A 15,609-nucleotide genomic window follows, 5' to 3' on the forward strand; every position below is an offset into this window, starting at 1 on the left:
TTTCCTAAAAGCATCCAGGACTCGGGTCACCCAGTTTTCTCTCTGACAAGGCTTTGCAGGGGCTGCTTGGGAAAGGGAAACCCTGGGGCCCCAGTGCAGATGGTGGGGCTGCACTCTGGGGGGGTCGGCCTTTGGCTCTTGGCTTCCAGGGGCCCCCAGGAGTCAGTGAGCCGGGCTGGGGCCGAGGGGCAGGACTGGCTGGGATTGCCTCTGGGGCCTGGCCCAGAAAATGGAAGTTGATATCGATAAAGAGGGTATAATTTTGGTTGCAAGGTAAAACAAAGGTTTATTAATGCTAACAAGCAAAAGCGGCCAGCCGGGCGACCGGGGAGACCCTTGCTCCAGCACAGTCCGCAAAATGGGGAACCGAAACAGCAACAATTATACCCTTTGTTGACGCCACCCCCCAAAGTCATGTTCATAGTCCATTGGTGGGAGGTTCGCGGGCTGCTCCCTGCTTGGTTCCTCTTTCGCGGGCAGATCTGTGGTTGGCTCCTCCACTCGCGGGCATCTGCCGTTGCTGAGGGGCTTCCACCAATGATTTTAAAGTCATTAGTCTCTATGAGGCCGTGGTCCTGGAATTTTCCATCAGGAGATATCATCTAATCATAGGACTCCTCGTGGCTTGCCCCTCCATATTAGTCCATATCGATATGCCTGTAATCAAACAGCTCCAAAATACTGAGTCACTCTGCGTTGTGTTCTACAGCATACAAACTTGTGGTTAGATATTTCATAATCAGTCAACTCATGACTCTTAACAATGTGGTTAGTAAAATACAGCAACTTTATTAACCCCTTTGAGCAGCAAATTTCCTGGGTTTACTTATAACAATCCCCCCTCCTGATTTGCTCATAAATTTGCTGATCAAATCCAATCATTGCTTCTCTAGTTGCCTCTGAAAGAGAGGCTTGATCTTCATCAGAAGACCTTCTACTCATATCCTCATATTGTTGTTTTACTGTTAATAATTGTACTGTCTCAATCCTACTCTTAGCAAATGCGATAACTTTGTTGAGGATACATGGTCCAAAAATGAGAGAAGCAAACAACATTACCAGGGGACCTGCCAGAGTTGAGATCAAGGTCGTTAGCCAAGGAAACTGGTTATGCCAAGTGTCCAGCCAACTTTGTGTGGCTTCTTTTTCTCATTTTCTTTGCAAAATCCCTTCACGTAATTTGGACATGGACTCTTTGATAACACCCGAATGATTGGCATAAAAGCAACATTCTTCACCCAATGCCACACATAATCCTCCCTGTTGCAGAAACAGCAAATCTAGTCCCCTTCTATTTTGCAAGACTACTTCCGATAGGGAATTTAGGGAGGTCTCTAAGTATGATATAGATTTTTCTATTCGGTCCAAATCCTCATCGACTGCTGTCCTTAGAGCAGTCAACCCATGACTTTGTTGTACCAGAGAGGCAACTCCAGCTCCTGTAGCTCCCAACCCCAAAATCATTGCGATTGTTACACTTACTGGTTCCCGTTTTTGTATCCGATGCTTGCTCATTTCCCAGAATTCATAAACAGATTCTTCAGAACGATATAACTTGCAAGGTAATACAGTTATTTGAATACAAAATTCATTATTCTTTCTGAATGCAGAAACGGACACACATGGAACTAGACCTGTTTTAGAGCAAATCCACCATCCACCCTGATGTGGAATGACCCATTTATTCCTTCCCCCTTCCAATTTATTTACCCCGGTACCACATAAGTTTTCACTACTGGGGGAAACATTTCCAATACATGTTCCTTGTCCATTAATTTGAGACATAGTGAGACCTATTTCTTTTTCTCCCCATCTGCACTGACTTGGGTTATCTTCAGTGCTGAAATTGAAAGTGAGATTTAACTCTACTCCCTCATAAAAGGGAGGTCTCACATTATAACATAACCAACAAGATTCGGTCATGTCCGGATCAGTGTAATTAATGGCTTTATATGAGGCCTCTACCATGTTTAGCATTGATCCTACTCCCCCATATGATACCTCGTCCTTTTTGACTGATTCGGTGGGAAAGATTTGGGTAGCCTTTGACTCCTGTGACGCTGGTCTGGTGAGGACTTTACTCTCCTTCTCCCTTTCTCTTTCCTGATTGTTATCTCTGGATTCTTTTATTTCCAGATTGGATCCTAGAAACTGAGAATATGTCGTTAATGGCTGTTTTCTTATGGTCACATATTCACCTGGATCTGCGGACAGTCGGTCTAACCTTACTCCCCATGTTCGGCCAGTTAACCATCCCCGGTCCTCACGGTTGAGAACTTGAACCTGCAAATATTCACAATTAGAAGGTTCATTAGGGAGTACAAGTCCTCCCAAGGCGGGTGGAGTACAGTGTGGGGGTCCCCACTGCACTCGTAAGTACTTGTCTGGTCTCTCAGGTCTCCAGGCAGTAGCTATTGTTTCACAACCCCAATATCCACAGTGATAGTGCCCTGGATAATTACAGAAAGACTTCCCTGGATTAGAAGTTGGGCACCAATATGTGGCTCCTTTGTTAACTGTCACAGAAGGTTTCTTTCCTCCTTGTCCACATTCCTGGGGTATACTGGCCATCAGCAAATCACACACTGTCACATTGAATCTAGGACTTATAGCAATTATAACCTTCCTCACAACCTTAGAATCCTTTGACCTAATTATAGTCCATTCGAATGGTTGGTGGGCACATCCCAGAGGACTCATTATACTTATTAAACCAGCAATTAGTAACCAATTTTGCCCCATTTTGTCTGAGTCCCTCCTCACCGTTTTCAGTGACTCTTGTTCTTTATTCTCCACACACATATCTCTCTGCCTCCCCTCGTCTATTCCTGTGCAGGGAACAACGAGGTTTTTGAGTTCTTCTCGGCAGCAGAGATATTCTTCAGGGGATAATTTAGCTCACTGAATGTTCGGACTGAGACTCGTCTACTTCAAGATTTTGGACTTGGTCAATCAACCCCAATAGATCAATATGTCTCCTTCTATTAGGTTTCTCCAATTTCCAAGAAAATCTAGTTCGGCATAACTCTATTAATGCTTTATTCCAATTGCTTTCATAAATTTCCCAAGTCTCTGGGACTAACCACTCCCAACCACAAAAGGCTTTTATTATTTCCGCTTTGGCTAATTGCTCCCTTACTGATTCGTCAGACCTTGTTCTGCACCTCATACAATAAGGTTGTCCCCTTATCGACACACAGCGCCATTTCTTACATTCACACAGTACCCAACTGTAATATGTGGACTCTGGATGTTTTATACAGGGTATTCCATGCGGGCCACGTCCCTCAGGTATGTCCGTTTCCACTTCACAGCAAAAGGGTAAAACTGTTTGAGTTCCTATGACCTTATACAGTCCTGAACCTCCAGTCTGTTCAGGTATCCTTTCTAAGTTCCAGAAGTCAAAATGCACTCTCCTTAGAGTCTGTCCTTGGGGTATCTGCAAAAAAGAATACAGGCTGGGCCTTACTGCTTCTTCATCAAAGTCCATCTGCGGGCCGTACTCTTTCAAATTTCATCTGTAAATCTCCTGGATTCGAGGTCACTTTCCACTCTGGTCCTGTTACTGGTCCCTTCACTCGTGATGCATGGGTCCACCCTCGCTCAGCTGTCCTTATTGCGGTATCTGTAGTAAGAAGAACAACAAAGAGCCCCTCCCACTGTGGAGTTAGAGATGTTTCCTTCCAAGTTTTAATTAGCACTTGATCACCCGGTTGAATCTTATGGATAGCTAAATCTAAAGGTGGTCTTTGAGTCACTAGTCCCTTCTTTCTTAACTCCTGTCTCCTCTTCATTAACTCAATGACATACTCTCTTAGATGTGTGTCTTCAACCTCAGGATGATCTACCGGGGTCCCGAACTCAAAAGGCATACCATACAACATTTCAAAAGGTGAAATACCAGTATCTGCCCGAGGTTGAGTTCTGATGTACAGTAATGTCAAAGGGAGACACATTACCCAATTCATCTTTGTTTCCAACATTAATGTGGTCAGGTGTTTCTTAATTTCTCCATTCATCCTTTCTACTCTCCCCGAACTCTGAGGGTGCCAAGGGGTATGATATTCCCATTTGGTACCTAGCAATTCTGTTATTCCTTTGATTACCTTTGAAGTGAAGTGAGTTCCCCTGTCTGAATCTATCACAGTGACCACACCATACCTTGGTACAATTTCTTCTAATAAGATTTTAGATACCACTTTAACTGTGCACCGAGCAGTGGGAAAGGCTTCCACAAAGTGTGTCAGATGATCCACTAACACCAATAAATACTGATACCTCCCCACCTTTGGCAACTCAGTGAAGTCAACTTGAATTTTCTCAAATGGTCTTTTTGCTAATTCTCTTCCTCCTTTGATTTTATTCCTCAAATACCCTCTATTCACCTTCTTACAAGTCAGGCATCCCTCCAGGACCTTTTTAGCTATATCATACACTCCAACGCATACATATCTGTTCCCAAAATGGTCTACCAAGGCCTGGGTACTCCAATGCGTCTGCTCGTGCAGCCTTCCCATAATCCTACGGGCAAGGCCCTTAGGGATTACTTCTCTCCCATCTGACAACAACCACTTTCCCTGTTCTTCCCTTGCACCGACTTGCAACAACTTCTCCTTCTCTTGATTGCTAAAAGACTTAGGAACTTGTTCACTTCCTGGCTCTTGTTCACTCACCACTAACAGAGCTGCTTTCTTTGCCTCAGCATCAGCTAGATTATTTCCTCTGGCTGTCATTTTCAATCCCCTCTGGTGACCTTTTACATGCACTACTGCAATCTCTTTTGGACCTCTCAAAGCTCGCAACACCTCTCGAATCAAACTCTCATGAACCAACCCTTTTCCTTTCGCATTTGTCAGCCCTCTTTCTTCCCATATCTTCCCAAACGTGTGTACTACCCCAAAAGCATATTTTGAGTCCGTGAATACAGTCCCTATTTTCCCTTCCAACAATTGAAGAGATCTTAACAAGGCATAGAGTTCACATACTTGAGCCGACCAGGTGCCACACAAAGATCCAGATTCCCTGACTTGCAAAGTAGCTCCATCCACTATAGCATAGCCTGACCTTCTTTTTCCATCTACTACTCTAGACGAACCATCAATATAAAGTTTTTCACCTGTATCTAATTCCTCTTCCTCCAGATCCTCCCTAATTTTCGTCTGGAGGTTTATAACCTGGGTGCAATCATGTACCACACCTCCTTGAGGTTCACCATATAGAAACTGAGCTGGATTCTGCAAATGAGTTACTTCCAACTCCAGCTTAGAGGTATTTAGCAGAATGCTCTCATATTTCAACAACCGGCTATCTGTCAACCACTTTTCTGCCCTCTGTTTTAATACTCCTCTGATATCATGAGGAGTGTACACCTTTAAATCTCCACCAAAAGTAACCTTCACAGCTTCTTCCACTAAGAGTGCAGTAGCCACTACAGCCTGCAGACAGGTAGGCCAACCTCTGCTGACTGGATCTAGGATTTTTGAATAATACCCTACTGGTTTCTTATGTTCAGCCCACTTCTGAGTCAATACCCCATAAGCTGTTCCATTCTCCACATTCACAAATAGATAAAAGGGTTTTCTGATGTCTGGAAGGCTAAGTACGGGAGAGTTCATCAAGTCTTCCTTTAATATCTCTAACTTACCCTCATCTTCATCAGTCCACTTTACCAACTTTTCCTTAGCCAATTTTTCATATAAAAATTTTACTTTATTACTATAGTTCTCTATCCATTGCCTACAATATCCCAAAAGTCTTAACATCTGTCTGATTTGCCTTTTGCTTTTAGGTGCAGGCATGGATAATATTCCCTTTACTCTTTCAGGATCTAACCCCTTACATCCTTTACTTAGCCAATGTCCTAAGTACTTTACTTTCTCCTCTGTAAACTGTAACTTAGACTTAGACACTTTAAGGCCTTTGCCCCCCAGAAAATTCAGAAGCCTAATACTTTCTTCCCTTACAGACTCCGCATCTTTCCCTGCTATCAGCAGGTCATCAACATATTGTACTAATACTGTTCCTTCCCTAGGTTTGAAGGACTCTAACAGTTTCTCCAAAGCCTGCCCAAACAGATTCGGTGACTCTGTAAACCCTTGGGGTAGGACTGTCCACCTTAACTGCTGCTTCCTGTGGGTGTCAGGGTCTTCCCATTCAAAGGCAAAATAGTTTCTACTTTCCTCTTTAAGAGGACAAGTCCAGAAAGCGTCTTTCAAATCTATTACACTGTACCATTGATGTTCTGAGGACACTTGGCTTAATAGAGTGTATGGGTTAGCAACCACTGGGAATCTCGTCACTGTTCTTTTATTCACTTCTCTTAAATCTTGCACCAACCTATAAGTCCCGTCTGGCTTTTTAACTGGTAAAATGGGTGTATTATGAGGGGACATACAAAGTTCTAATAACCCTTTTGCCAATAATCTTTCTATAATAGGCTTAAGGCCCACTCTCCCTTCATTCGGGATCGGGTATTGTTTTACCCTGATAGGTCTATCTGGATCTTTTATAGATATTTCAAATGGCTCAACATCTAGCCTCCCCACAGTATCAGGAGTAAACCACACCTCTGGGTTTATTTTTGTCTCATCTTCTGCCGTAAGGGCATAAATTTTTACTTTCAGCTGTTGTTCTGAGACTTCTAAATTAATCCCCAATTCCACCATTAAATCTCTCCCCGACAGATTATACTCTGCCTCTGGAACTAACAAAAATGTTCCCAAGGCAAATTTATTGGAAGCCTCTAATTCGGCGTTCTTAATTATAGGTACTTTAAAAGGCTCCCCTTTTGCTCCAATCACTTGAACTTTGTCGGATGAGATTACACATCCTTGAGGTAGTTGTTGTACAGTTGATCTCTCTGCTCCTGAGTCCACAAGGAACTCAATAACTTGTTGCTGAGGACCCACTTTTAATTTTATCAAGGGCTCTGTATTCTTTGGGATCCCCAGCAAATAGAGTCCCTGACCCCCCTAGTCCTCTAAAAAGATCTGCTCGTCCCTCTGCTTCTTTTTGCAATTCCTCTGAATATGTCCCTTTTGACCACAATAATGACACTCAATTTCTCTGAAATTCACCTTCCTACTCCATCTTGGCTGTGCCTGATCATGGAGCCTAAAGGATCCCTTTCTCTCTTGTTCCCTGTTACTATTTTGTTCTCCTTTGATAGCTGCTACTAAAACCCTTGTCTGTCTTCTCTGCATGTCTTCCTTTTTTGCTTCTCTTCTTCTCTTACTTTGTCTCTCCGAACATACACCTCCTGCGCTTCTCTTAACAACAAATCCAAACCTTTTGTTTGCCAGTCTCTATTCTTCTCTAACTTTTTCCTGATATCCTCCCACGATCCCTGGACAAATCTAAGTTTGAGTACCGCCTGTCCCATTGCATCATCCTCAGGATCCATTCCTGAATACAGCTGAAAACTCTTTCTCAATCTCTCCAACCAATCTGTGGGTGACTCGTCCTTCTTTTGATATTCCTTAAATGCTCTATCTATGTTCTGCCCTCTAGGGACAGATTCCCTTATTCCTTGCACTATCATGCCTCTTAGGTCGTCCATTTTGGCCCTGTCGTCCGGCCTCTGATTATCCCAATTTGGTTTCTCAACGGGCCACTTTGTCTCAGCAGCCGGTCCCTGCTGGTGCCTCCTATCCCAATTTCTCATCCCAGCAACTCTAATCATCCCCCTTTCTTCTACCGTAAACAAGATGCCCAGTATAGCTTGCAACTCGTCCCAGGTATAGGTATTTGGTCCTAAGAACTGATCGAATCTTTCAGAAACCCCTATGGGGTCCTCTAGCAAATTTCCCATTTCCTTTTTAAAAGCTCATACGTCTCCAGAGCTAAGGGGTACTGACACAAATCCTATCCCTCCTTGTCTTCCCGTCAAAGCGGTCTCACGAAGGGGGTATAACTGTGACTGTAGAGGGGGGTGTTCAGTTTTTCCATGAGTCGATGTCATGTCATGATTTAAGAACGACTCACTGGCCCTTTCGGCTGATAGAGGTGTAGACGTAGATGTTAAAATGGTAGGTTCTTGTCCTTGCTTAGACAAAATGGCGGACTCCAGCCCTTGTGCAGGCAAAATGGCGGATTCCCGCCCTTGCTCAGACAAAATGGTGGACTCCCGCCCCGTTGGACACAAAATGGTGGGTTCCCGCCTTTGCGCAGGTAAAATGGCGGATTCCCGCCCTTCTAATGGTAGAATAAAAATTTCCCGCCCTTGTGTGAGTGAAATGGCGGATTCCCGCCCTTGCTCAGGTAAAATGGCGGGCTCTGACACTGTTGGAGCACTGGGTATCACTTTACTAGCTCCACTATATGGGGGAATATAAGGTGGAGGGGAACTTCTAAATTCAAGATCCCTACTAGAGTCCACTTGCTTCCCTTTTTCTTTTAGAGGAAATAGCCGGGTAGGTGTACTAGCTCCCAGCCAAATAATGGCATATTGACTTTCCTCTAGACAATAGGGTCTCTTATCGCTAACATAATAATTCAGGATCTCACAAATCCAGCCTTCTAAGGTACCATAAATTGGCCAATACACACCATCTCCGATCTGTCTACCTCCCCACACTTCAACACAATAATAAATCAGCTTATCCCTCGACTTCCCGAGAGTATGTGGGTTACTATTCCAACTTCTCAACAATATTCCTAATGGGCTGTTTGCTGGAATGCCCTGCGACCTAGCCTCAAAGCCGCTTTCTTCACATCCTCTCTCCTCCAGAGGATCTATTTTCGTCTTGCTCACAACTCCACTTCCCTTTTCGGTAGATAAATCCCTAACACGGTTCCTTTCACTCTGGGAGCCGCAGCTGCCTAGTACAGACTGTCTTTTCTCCCGAGGACACTTCTTCGCCATATAGATTTTACTCCCTAGTCCTTTTCCCCTCCGGGAACCACCAGACCTCAGGAGCTGTTCCTCATCAGAGGACCTGCCTGGTTGCTCTACTGTACAGCCACCCATGGGTGGGGAAACCTTGCTCTTCCCCGAACCCATCTTCTGGGGTGCCTTCTCTCACACACACACTCACTCAAAACACAAACACTTCCCCCTGGTCGTGGTCTGCTCCTCGCGGGCTACAGAAACCGCACTACTGAGGGGTCCACAATCACTTCGTTCTCAGAGAACGTCTCAAGCAAGCACACCCCAGGACCCCCTCCCAACCGCCAAGGGGGTTTGCAATACTCACCTCTCCTCGGATGAGTCTTCACTCTTTCTGGCAGCGTCACTCTGGACACTGGAGCGGACCCTCCCCAACCGGACAAACCACAGCCTTTGATCGGCTGTCGCCCTCAATCAGAGCTCACCACAAATCCTAGCTACCCTTGAGCTAGACGTTGTCCGAACCTGCATGCAGAGATTATGGAGACCTGCAGAAACCCAATTCCTTTTGCTTGTTTGCCTTAATAAACTGGTCGGTATGGAGAAGCTGAATAATAGAATCGCCCTCCCCAGAGAGTGTTTCTATCACTCAGGGGGTCTCCATCCGAGTCACGGCACCAATTGTAATCAATAGAATGAGGTTATAATTTCGGTTGCAAGGTAAAACAAAGGTTTATTAATGCTAACAAGCAAAAGCGGCCAGCCGGGCGACCGGGGAGACCCTTGCTCCACCACAGTCCGCAAAATGGGGAAGCGAAACAGCAACAATTATACCCTTTGTTGATGCCACCCCCCAAAGTCATGTTCATAGTCCATTGGTGGGAGGTTCGCGGGCTGCTCCCTGCTTGGTTCCTCTTTCGCGGGCAGATCTGTGGTTGGCTCCTCCACTCGCGGGCATCTGCCGTTGCTGAGGGGCTTCCTCCAATGATTTTAAAGTCACTAGTCCCAATGAGACCGTGGTCCTGGAATTTTCCATCGGGAGATGTCATCTAATCATAGGACTCCTCGTGGTTTGCCCCTCCATCTTAGTCCATATCAATATGCCTGTAATCAAACAGCTCCAAAATACTGAGTCACTCTGCGTTGTGTTCTACAGCATACAAACTTGTGGTTAGATATTTCATAATCAGTCAACTCATGACTCTTAACAATGTGGTTAGTAAAATACAACAACTTTATTAACCCCTTTGAGCAGCAAATTTCCTGGGTTTACTTATAACACCAACAGCTAGAATTTTTTACCGAATGGAGTGCCAGTTGTACTACAGGAGTTGTAAAACCTAGGCAGAAAGGACACCCTCTCTTTGGTGTTTCTGTTGACATGCTCATGGGTTTTGGTCAGTACAACAGTGCATATTTGCAAAATCAGTTTCCAAATGAGGTATTAAAAACTAGTCAGGAATTGGCTTATAAGTCATTGCTTATGATAAGGGATGCAAAGTCAAGACTCCCATGTATTTCAATTGAGCAAGGACCCTCGGAACCGTACGATCAATTTGTAGATCGTTTAAATGAGTCAATAGATTCAGATCCAGACATAGATGATAACATGAAAGCAAAATTCTTAAACATGCTGGCCTATTATAATGCTAATGAAAATGCAAAACAGGTTTTGGGTGCACTACCTAGGAGTCCCACTACAGCCCAGTTTTTAGAAGCTGCTGAAAACATGGTCCAACAAGAGAAAGCAGCCTATTCAGCTGATGCTACAACTGCAGCTATAAAACCCCTTTTGTCTGTGGAGACTGACACTTCTTCAGATTCAGACATAAGTTCTGATGATGATGAAGAAAATAACGCTGGAGTTTAGAACAAATCAGCAACATTCCCAGAATTTTTCCAGAATTATTAAATAATAGAATTAGTATAGTGGAGTTTGTTATAGAATAAAGCTGTTATAAGTTTAGAATTATTAACATAAGAGTATTTAGTAAAGAAATCAGTGCTTTAAGAATTTTTAACACACTTTCGCACAAAGAAAAGGGGGAAAAGAGAGATATCAGTTTTCCTCTATTGACTTGCAAAAGTGTTTCATATGTTTTAAGTTTTTTTGTGCACAGGTGTTCTCTGAGTATCTGCACATAAATGAAACCCTGGAAAGAAGCTGGTTCTTCAAAACAAGGCTGATGTTGTTGCTGTTGTAGGTAACAGTGAATTACCAAAAGGGCACAGTATTCAGTCTTATTGAGAGCACAATTTATGAGCACAATTTTTTGATATTTCTAAAGCACATAAGTAAGTTAGGAAGCACATAATTATAGAGGTTTAGAATTCAAGAAAGTGTGTTGTGTGAACTTTAGATTATTCACTATATATTAGTAAAAGAAAGTTTATCTATTTGGTTAAGAAGCTTTAACATCATAAGGTACTAAAGAATTATAACTTTTTAGCTCATAAAACACAGTGATATGGAATTCAAAAGTATGATTGTGTGAATGATTGACAGTGGCCACTGTGAGAGTTTGTATGTTTGTATGTGTGTGAATGCATGATGATTAATGTGTTTTGATCCAACAAATACACAAACATCTTCAAATACAGAAGACACATAACAAAAATAAATGGAGTTCCATTTCCAGAAGTGTTTTATACTGAATAAAGATTTTTCAAGAATAAATCCTATATTTAGAAAAGCACTTTTAAGAAAATTTAAGAGCACAAACCTTGAAGTTATTAAGTTGTTAAGTTTGTTAATGTACTATTATTGTTATATGTAATCATGTTTGTTGATATGTTATTGGTACAATAAGGAGTATTACAGAAATGCAAATCAAATTGTTCAAGAACAAAAAAGGGGATTTGTCGTAAGGCAAAAATTGTGTGAACAATTTTCTTTTCATTTCTGTGTGTTTCACCTTAGCATGGCTGGGTGCAGATAGTAAAAAATGCTGCGCCACTAATATGGCTGCAGGCCTTGTGCCAAGATGCAAAGGAGGAGTTTTTGGCAGGTGAATAAAGTTTTCTCATCTCCTATGACCACCTGTTGTGGTCCAATTAGCAGTGAACAGCAGAGTATGTTTTCCTTATGTAACCAACGTAGTGTGAACAAGAAGCTGAGCGTCATGAGCACTATATAATCTGTCTTTCTCCTAATAAATCCGACATTTGCCTGATCATATTGATCCTGGAGCAATCTGTCCATACCCTTCCATCGATACCCATTCCCATTCCACGTATTCCCATTCCCATTCCAGGTGTTCCCTTCCCAGTTCCTGGTGGCTCCATTCAATTTCCTGGTGTCCCCATTCCCATTCCTGGTGTCCCTAACCTGCTCCCAGTGTCTCCATCCCTCTCCCCGGTGTCCCCATTCCCAATCCAGGTGCCCCCATTCCGAGTTCCTGATGTCTCCATTCCCATTCCTGTTGTTCCCAGTCTGCTCCCAATGTTCCCATCCCCATTCCAGGTGTTCCCATTCCCATTCCAGGTGCCCCCATTCCCATTCCCCCTGTCCCCATTCCCATTCCTGGTTCCCAGGGAGGAACTGCTGGATGCCGGAGGAGGAGCCAGAATTTATTGCCCAAAGCAGGAGATTTTCACACAAAAATTAACCCCCGGTGATGTCACCACTGTCCCTGTGATGTCACTGCTGTCCCCGTGATGTCACCGCTGTCCCTGTGATGTCATCGATGTCCCCGTGGTGTCACCGCTGTCATTTCCCCTGCTGGTTTACCTTAAAACCAGCACACCAGGTCTGTGCCCAACGGGGGTCCCTGTGGATCATCCAACGCGGGTCCTCCCATGGCTGATGGAGTTGGAGCAGCGGCCGAAGCTGTTCCCGCAGTCGGGGCACTCGGGGCTTCTCTTACCGGTGGGTCCGTTGGTGGGAGGTCAAGGCAGAGCTGTCCCTGAAGCTCTTCCCACACTCCCCACACTTGTGAGGCCTCTCCCTGATGTGGATGCGAAGGTGGGTGTAGAGGGTGGAGCTGTCCCACATTCCCTACACGTGTAGGGCCGTTCCCCAGTGGGGATGTGCTGGTGGCTGAGCAGCTTGGTGCTTGTGCTGAAGCTCTTCCCACATTCCAAGCACTTGTAGGGTCATTCCCTGGTGTGGATGCAACGGTGTTTGCAAAGGCTGGAGCTGTCCCTGAAGCTCTTCCCACACTCCGCACACGTGTAGGGCCGTTCCCACTGTGGATCATCTGGTGTCGGAGCAGGGCAGAGATCTGATTGAAGTTCATCCCACATTCCCCACACATGTAGGGCCTTTCCCCACTGTGGATCATCTGGTGTTGGAGCAGGTTGGAACTCCGTTTGAAGCTCTTCCCACACTCCTCACACGTGTAAGGCCGTTCCCCAGTGTGGATGTGCTGGTGCCTCAATAGGTTGCACCTCTTGCTGAAGTTCTTCCCACATTCCAAGCACCTGAAGTGCTTTTCCCTGCTGGGAGGCTGCTCAGGGACCACCAGCTCGCAGCTCCACCTCAAGCTCCGGCCGCCTTCCCGGCACACGCTGGCTCTTTCCTCCTCACAGCCCCCTGGGCTGGCTTTGGAACCCCTCCTGCGGGGGCATCTCCGGCCCTTTTCCTCCCCGCTGCCTTCCTGTGCCGGGGAGCCCTTCAAAACGGCCTCTCCCACCAGGCTCTGCCGGGGGGATTTGTCCTCCGCGCTCTCCGGCCTCACCTCGGGGCCTGGGGCAGGAACCAACAAGGACACGCAGGGGATTTGCCTCCGGCCCACAGGGAAGCCCAAGGACATCCCCCCAACTCCAGCCACGGCAGGACGGCCACAAAAGACAAAAGACCCACCCAAAGGGGCACTGACTTCCTCCTCACCTGCCTGGGGGGCCCAAGGCATCTTCCTCTTCCTCGCAGCCTCCTCCTCCATCCGCCCAAGCTTTGGGAAACAGAAATCCTACTGGAGGGGGAAAACAAGGGGTGAGTGCGTTGCCTTGGGGGTTCCTCCTGCCCAAGTCCAGCTCTAGGACTCACCGGGCATCCTGTGTCCGTAAAAACCCCCAAAACAACAACATTCAGCCTAAAATCTCCTCCCAGGAGTTCCCCCTCTCTGCTCTCTGGGGTTAGGGGGGTCCACCCTGTCTGGCCTGATGGCACTTCTGCCTGCATTGGGGATCCCCCTTCTCCAGGCTGCCGGGGGTCCCGCGGCTCCGGGGGGTTCCCACTCTCCAGGGTCCCCTTTAGTGTTGCCAGGGGGGTCCCAGGGCTCACTTCTCCCCACTCTGCCTCCCGGGGCCGGCCGGCCCTCCTCTCTCGGCTCCCACCCCGCCTCAAGGCCCCCCCTCCTCTCCACACTCCAAGGCCTTCCCCCTCTCCGGGACCCCCGCTTAAGGGGCCCAGCGCTCCCTCTCTGCTCCCCCCCCTCCAGCATTCCGGGGGTCCCCCAGCTCCGGGATCGCCCCTCTCCGCTCTCCCCACTCCGCGGCTACCGGGGTTCCCCCCCGGCTCTCACGGGGGCCCCCAAACCGCTCTCGCCCCCCCCGCCATTGCCCAGCCACCGCCAGGACCTTTTGGCTGCTCTTCTTTGTGCTCCCGCTCGGCTCCTCCCTCGGCGGGGCCGCCGCTTTTGGCGGGTTTCCTCCTCTGGGATCCACCCCCTGCAGCCCTTCCCCCCCTGGACCAGCCCCCTTGGGCTCCTTTTGGGCCCCCCTTGGGCCCCTCTTGCCCAATAAGTCTGATTATACAGACAAGCAATTGGTTTTAACCCACAAAACCCAAATGTATAACCCAGCACCCTGGGGCATGAACAAAGTGGTTTTCCTTGGCCCCTCCCTGAGTCCAAAGTAAAGGGAGAGGAGAAAAAACCTGCTGGTGGGAGAGCTGTTGCAGTCTGGTCAGAAGTGGTGATTGCAGTCCAGTTGAGGGTGGTGGTCTCAGTCTGGTTGAGAGTGGTGAGCTGCAGCCTTCCTGTGGATCCCACGAGTGGTGGAAAGGTTCTGAAACTCCAGGTTTATATATTCTCCAGTTCAGGCAGGAATGGTCAGTCATATCCTCAGAGCAGGGAATTCCATAAAAGGATGCTCAATTCTTCCCTAAGAGCGGGGAATTCCATAAAAGGATATGAGGATTGTCAGAGCGGGAAATTCCATAAAAGGATATGAGGATGCTCAGTCCATAAAAGGGTAGGAGGGTGCTCAGGACATCCCCCCCCACCTCGCAGGCCCCCCCCCGACAACAGTTCCTGGGAAAATGGCATGGAAGGCCATAGAATACACACTTTTGGGCTACACCCATCCAGTGAGGAATCGGTCCCAGCTGTTCTAACTAGGACACTGTGTCCGTCATCGCTGCCATCATCATCATCATCGGCCTCTTGGCAGTCGGTGTCTGGAAGCTCCGATCCGGTAACTCCCGGGATGGGGGTCGGCAAGGGGCACGGATCCGCCCGGCAGCATTCCGGGGATCCTGTGCCACGGGTGCTGATCCCACTTTCTTTCCATAGGGAAGAGGGAGGGGAATGGATACGACCCCGCGCCCACCAGTGAGTCCCAGCAGCGTGTGTGGATCCAGATCCTCTGTGCAAGGATCCCAGGATGGATGCCGGGATTCCAGAGGGGAATGGGGCCCTAATGGCTGGAGCGGGATTGGAAGGGGATTCCAGCTCAGGGCAGGATTCCAGAGTGGGATCAGGTGGAATTGTGGACTGGGATCAGGGCTGGATTCTGGAGTGGGATTGGGGTGGGATGGATGGAGTGGGATTGGGGTGGGATGGACAGAGCAGGATCAGGTGGGATTCTGGAGCAGTTCCTACTCTCCCTGGGCTCCACAG

The 15,609-nt window shown here is 46.9% G+C and overlaps 2 protein-coding genes across 35 annotated transcripts in view; one reads left to right on the plus strand and one right to left on the minus strand.

Moving 5' to 3' along the window:
- Positions 1-15,609, plus strand: part of LOC127463463 (class I histocompatibility antigen, F10 alpha chain-like) — a 158,784-nt gene that overhangs the window by 35,627 nt on the left and 107,548 nt on the right. For 8 of the 31 annotated variants that reach the window (XM_051772904.1, XM_051772892.1, XM_051772889.1 and 5 more), the window contains exon 6: positions 15,283-15,321. The exons of 13 other annotated variants lie outside the window; for them this stretch is intronic. In XM_051772904.1, coding sequence (XP_051628864.1) covers positions 15,283-15,321 — 39 coding nt within the window. Of the gene's footprint in view, positions 1-15,134; positions 15,185-15,282; positions 15,322-15,609 lie in introns of all 31 variants that reach the window. 10 more of the 31 variants (XM_051772911.1, XM_051772908.1, XM_051772915.1 and 7 more) reach the window with 2 other exon arrangements.
- The window catches only part of LOC127463464 (class I histocompatibility antigen, F10 alpha chain-like), a 237,011-nt gene that overhangs the window by 23,785 nt on the left and 197,617 nt on the right, over positions 1-15,609 (minus strand). The gene's annotated exons all lie outside the window — the stretch shown is intronic.

This window comes from Manacus candei, unplaced genomic scaffold (assembly GCF_025592945.1).
Source record: "Manacus candei isolate 608988 ecotype Guabito, Panama unplaced genomic scaffold, ASM2559294v1 h1tg000162l, whole genome shotgun sequence".
In the NCBI taxonomy this organism is placed as follows: domain Eukaryota; kingdom Metazoa; phylum Chordata; class Aves; order Passeriformes; family Pipridae; genus Manacus; species Manacus candei.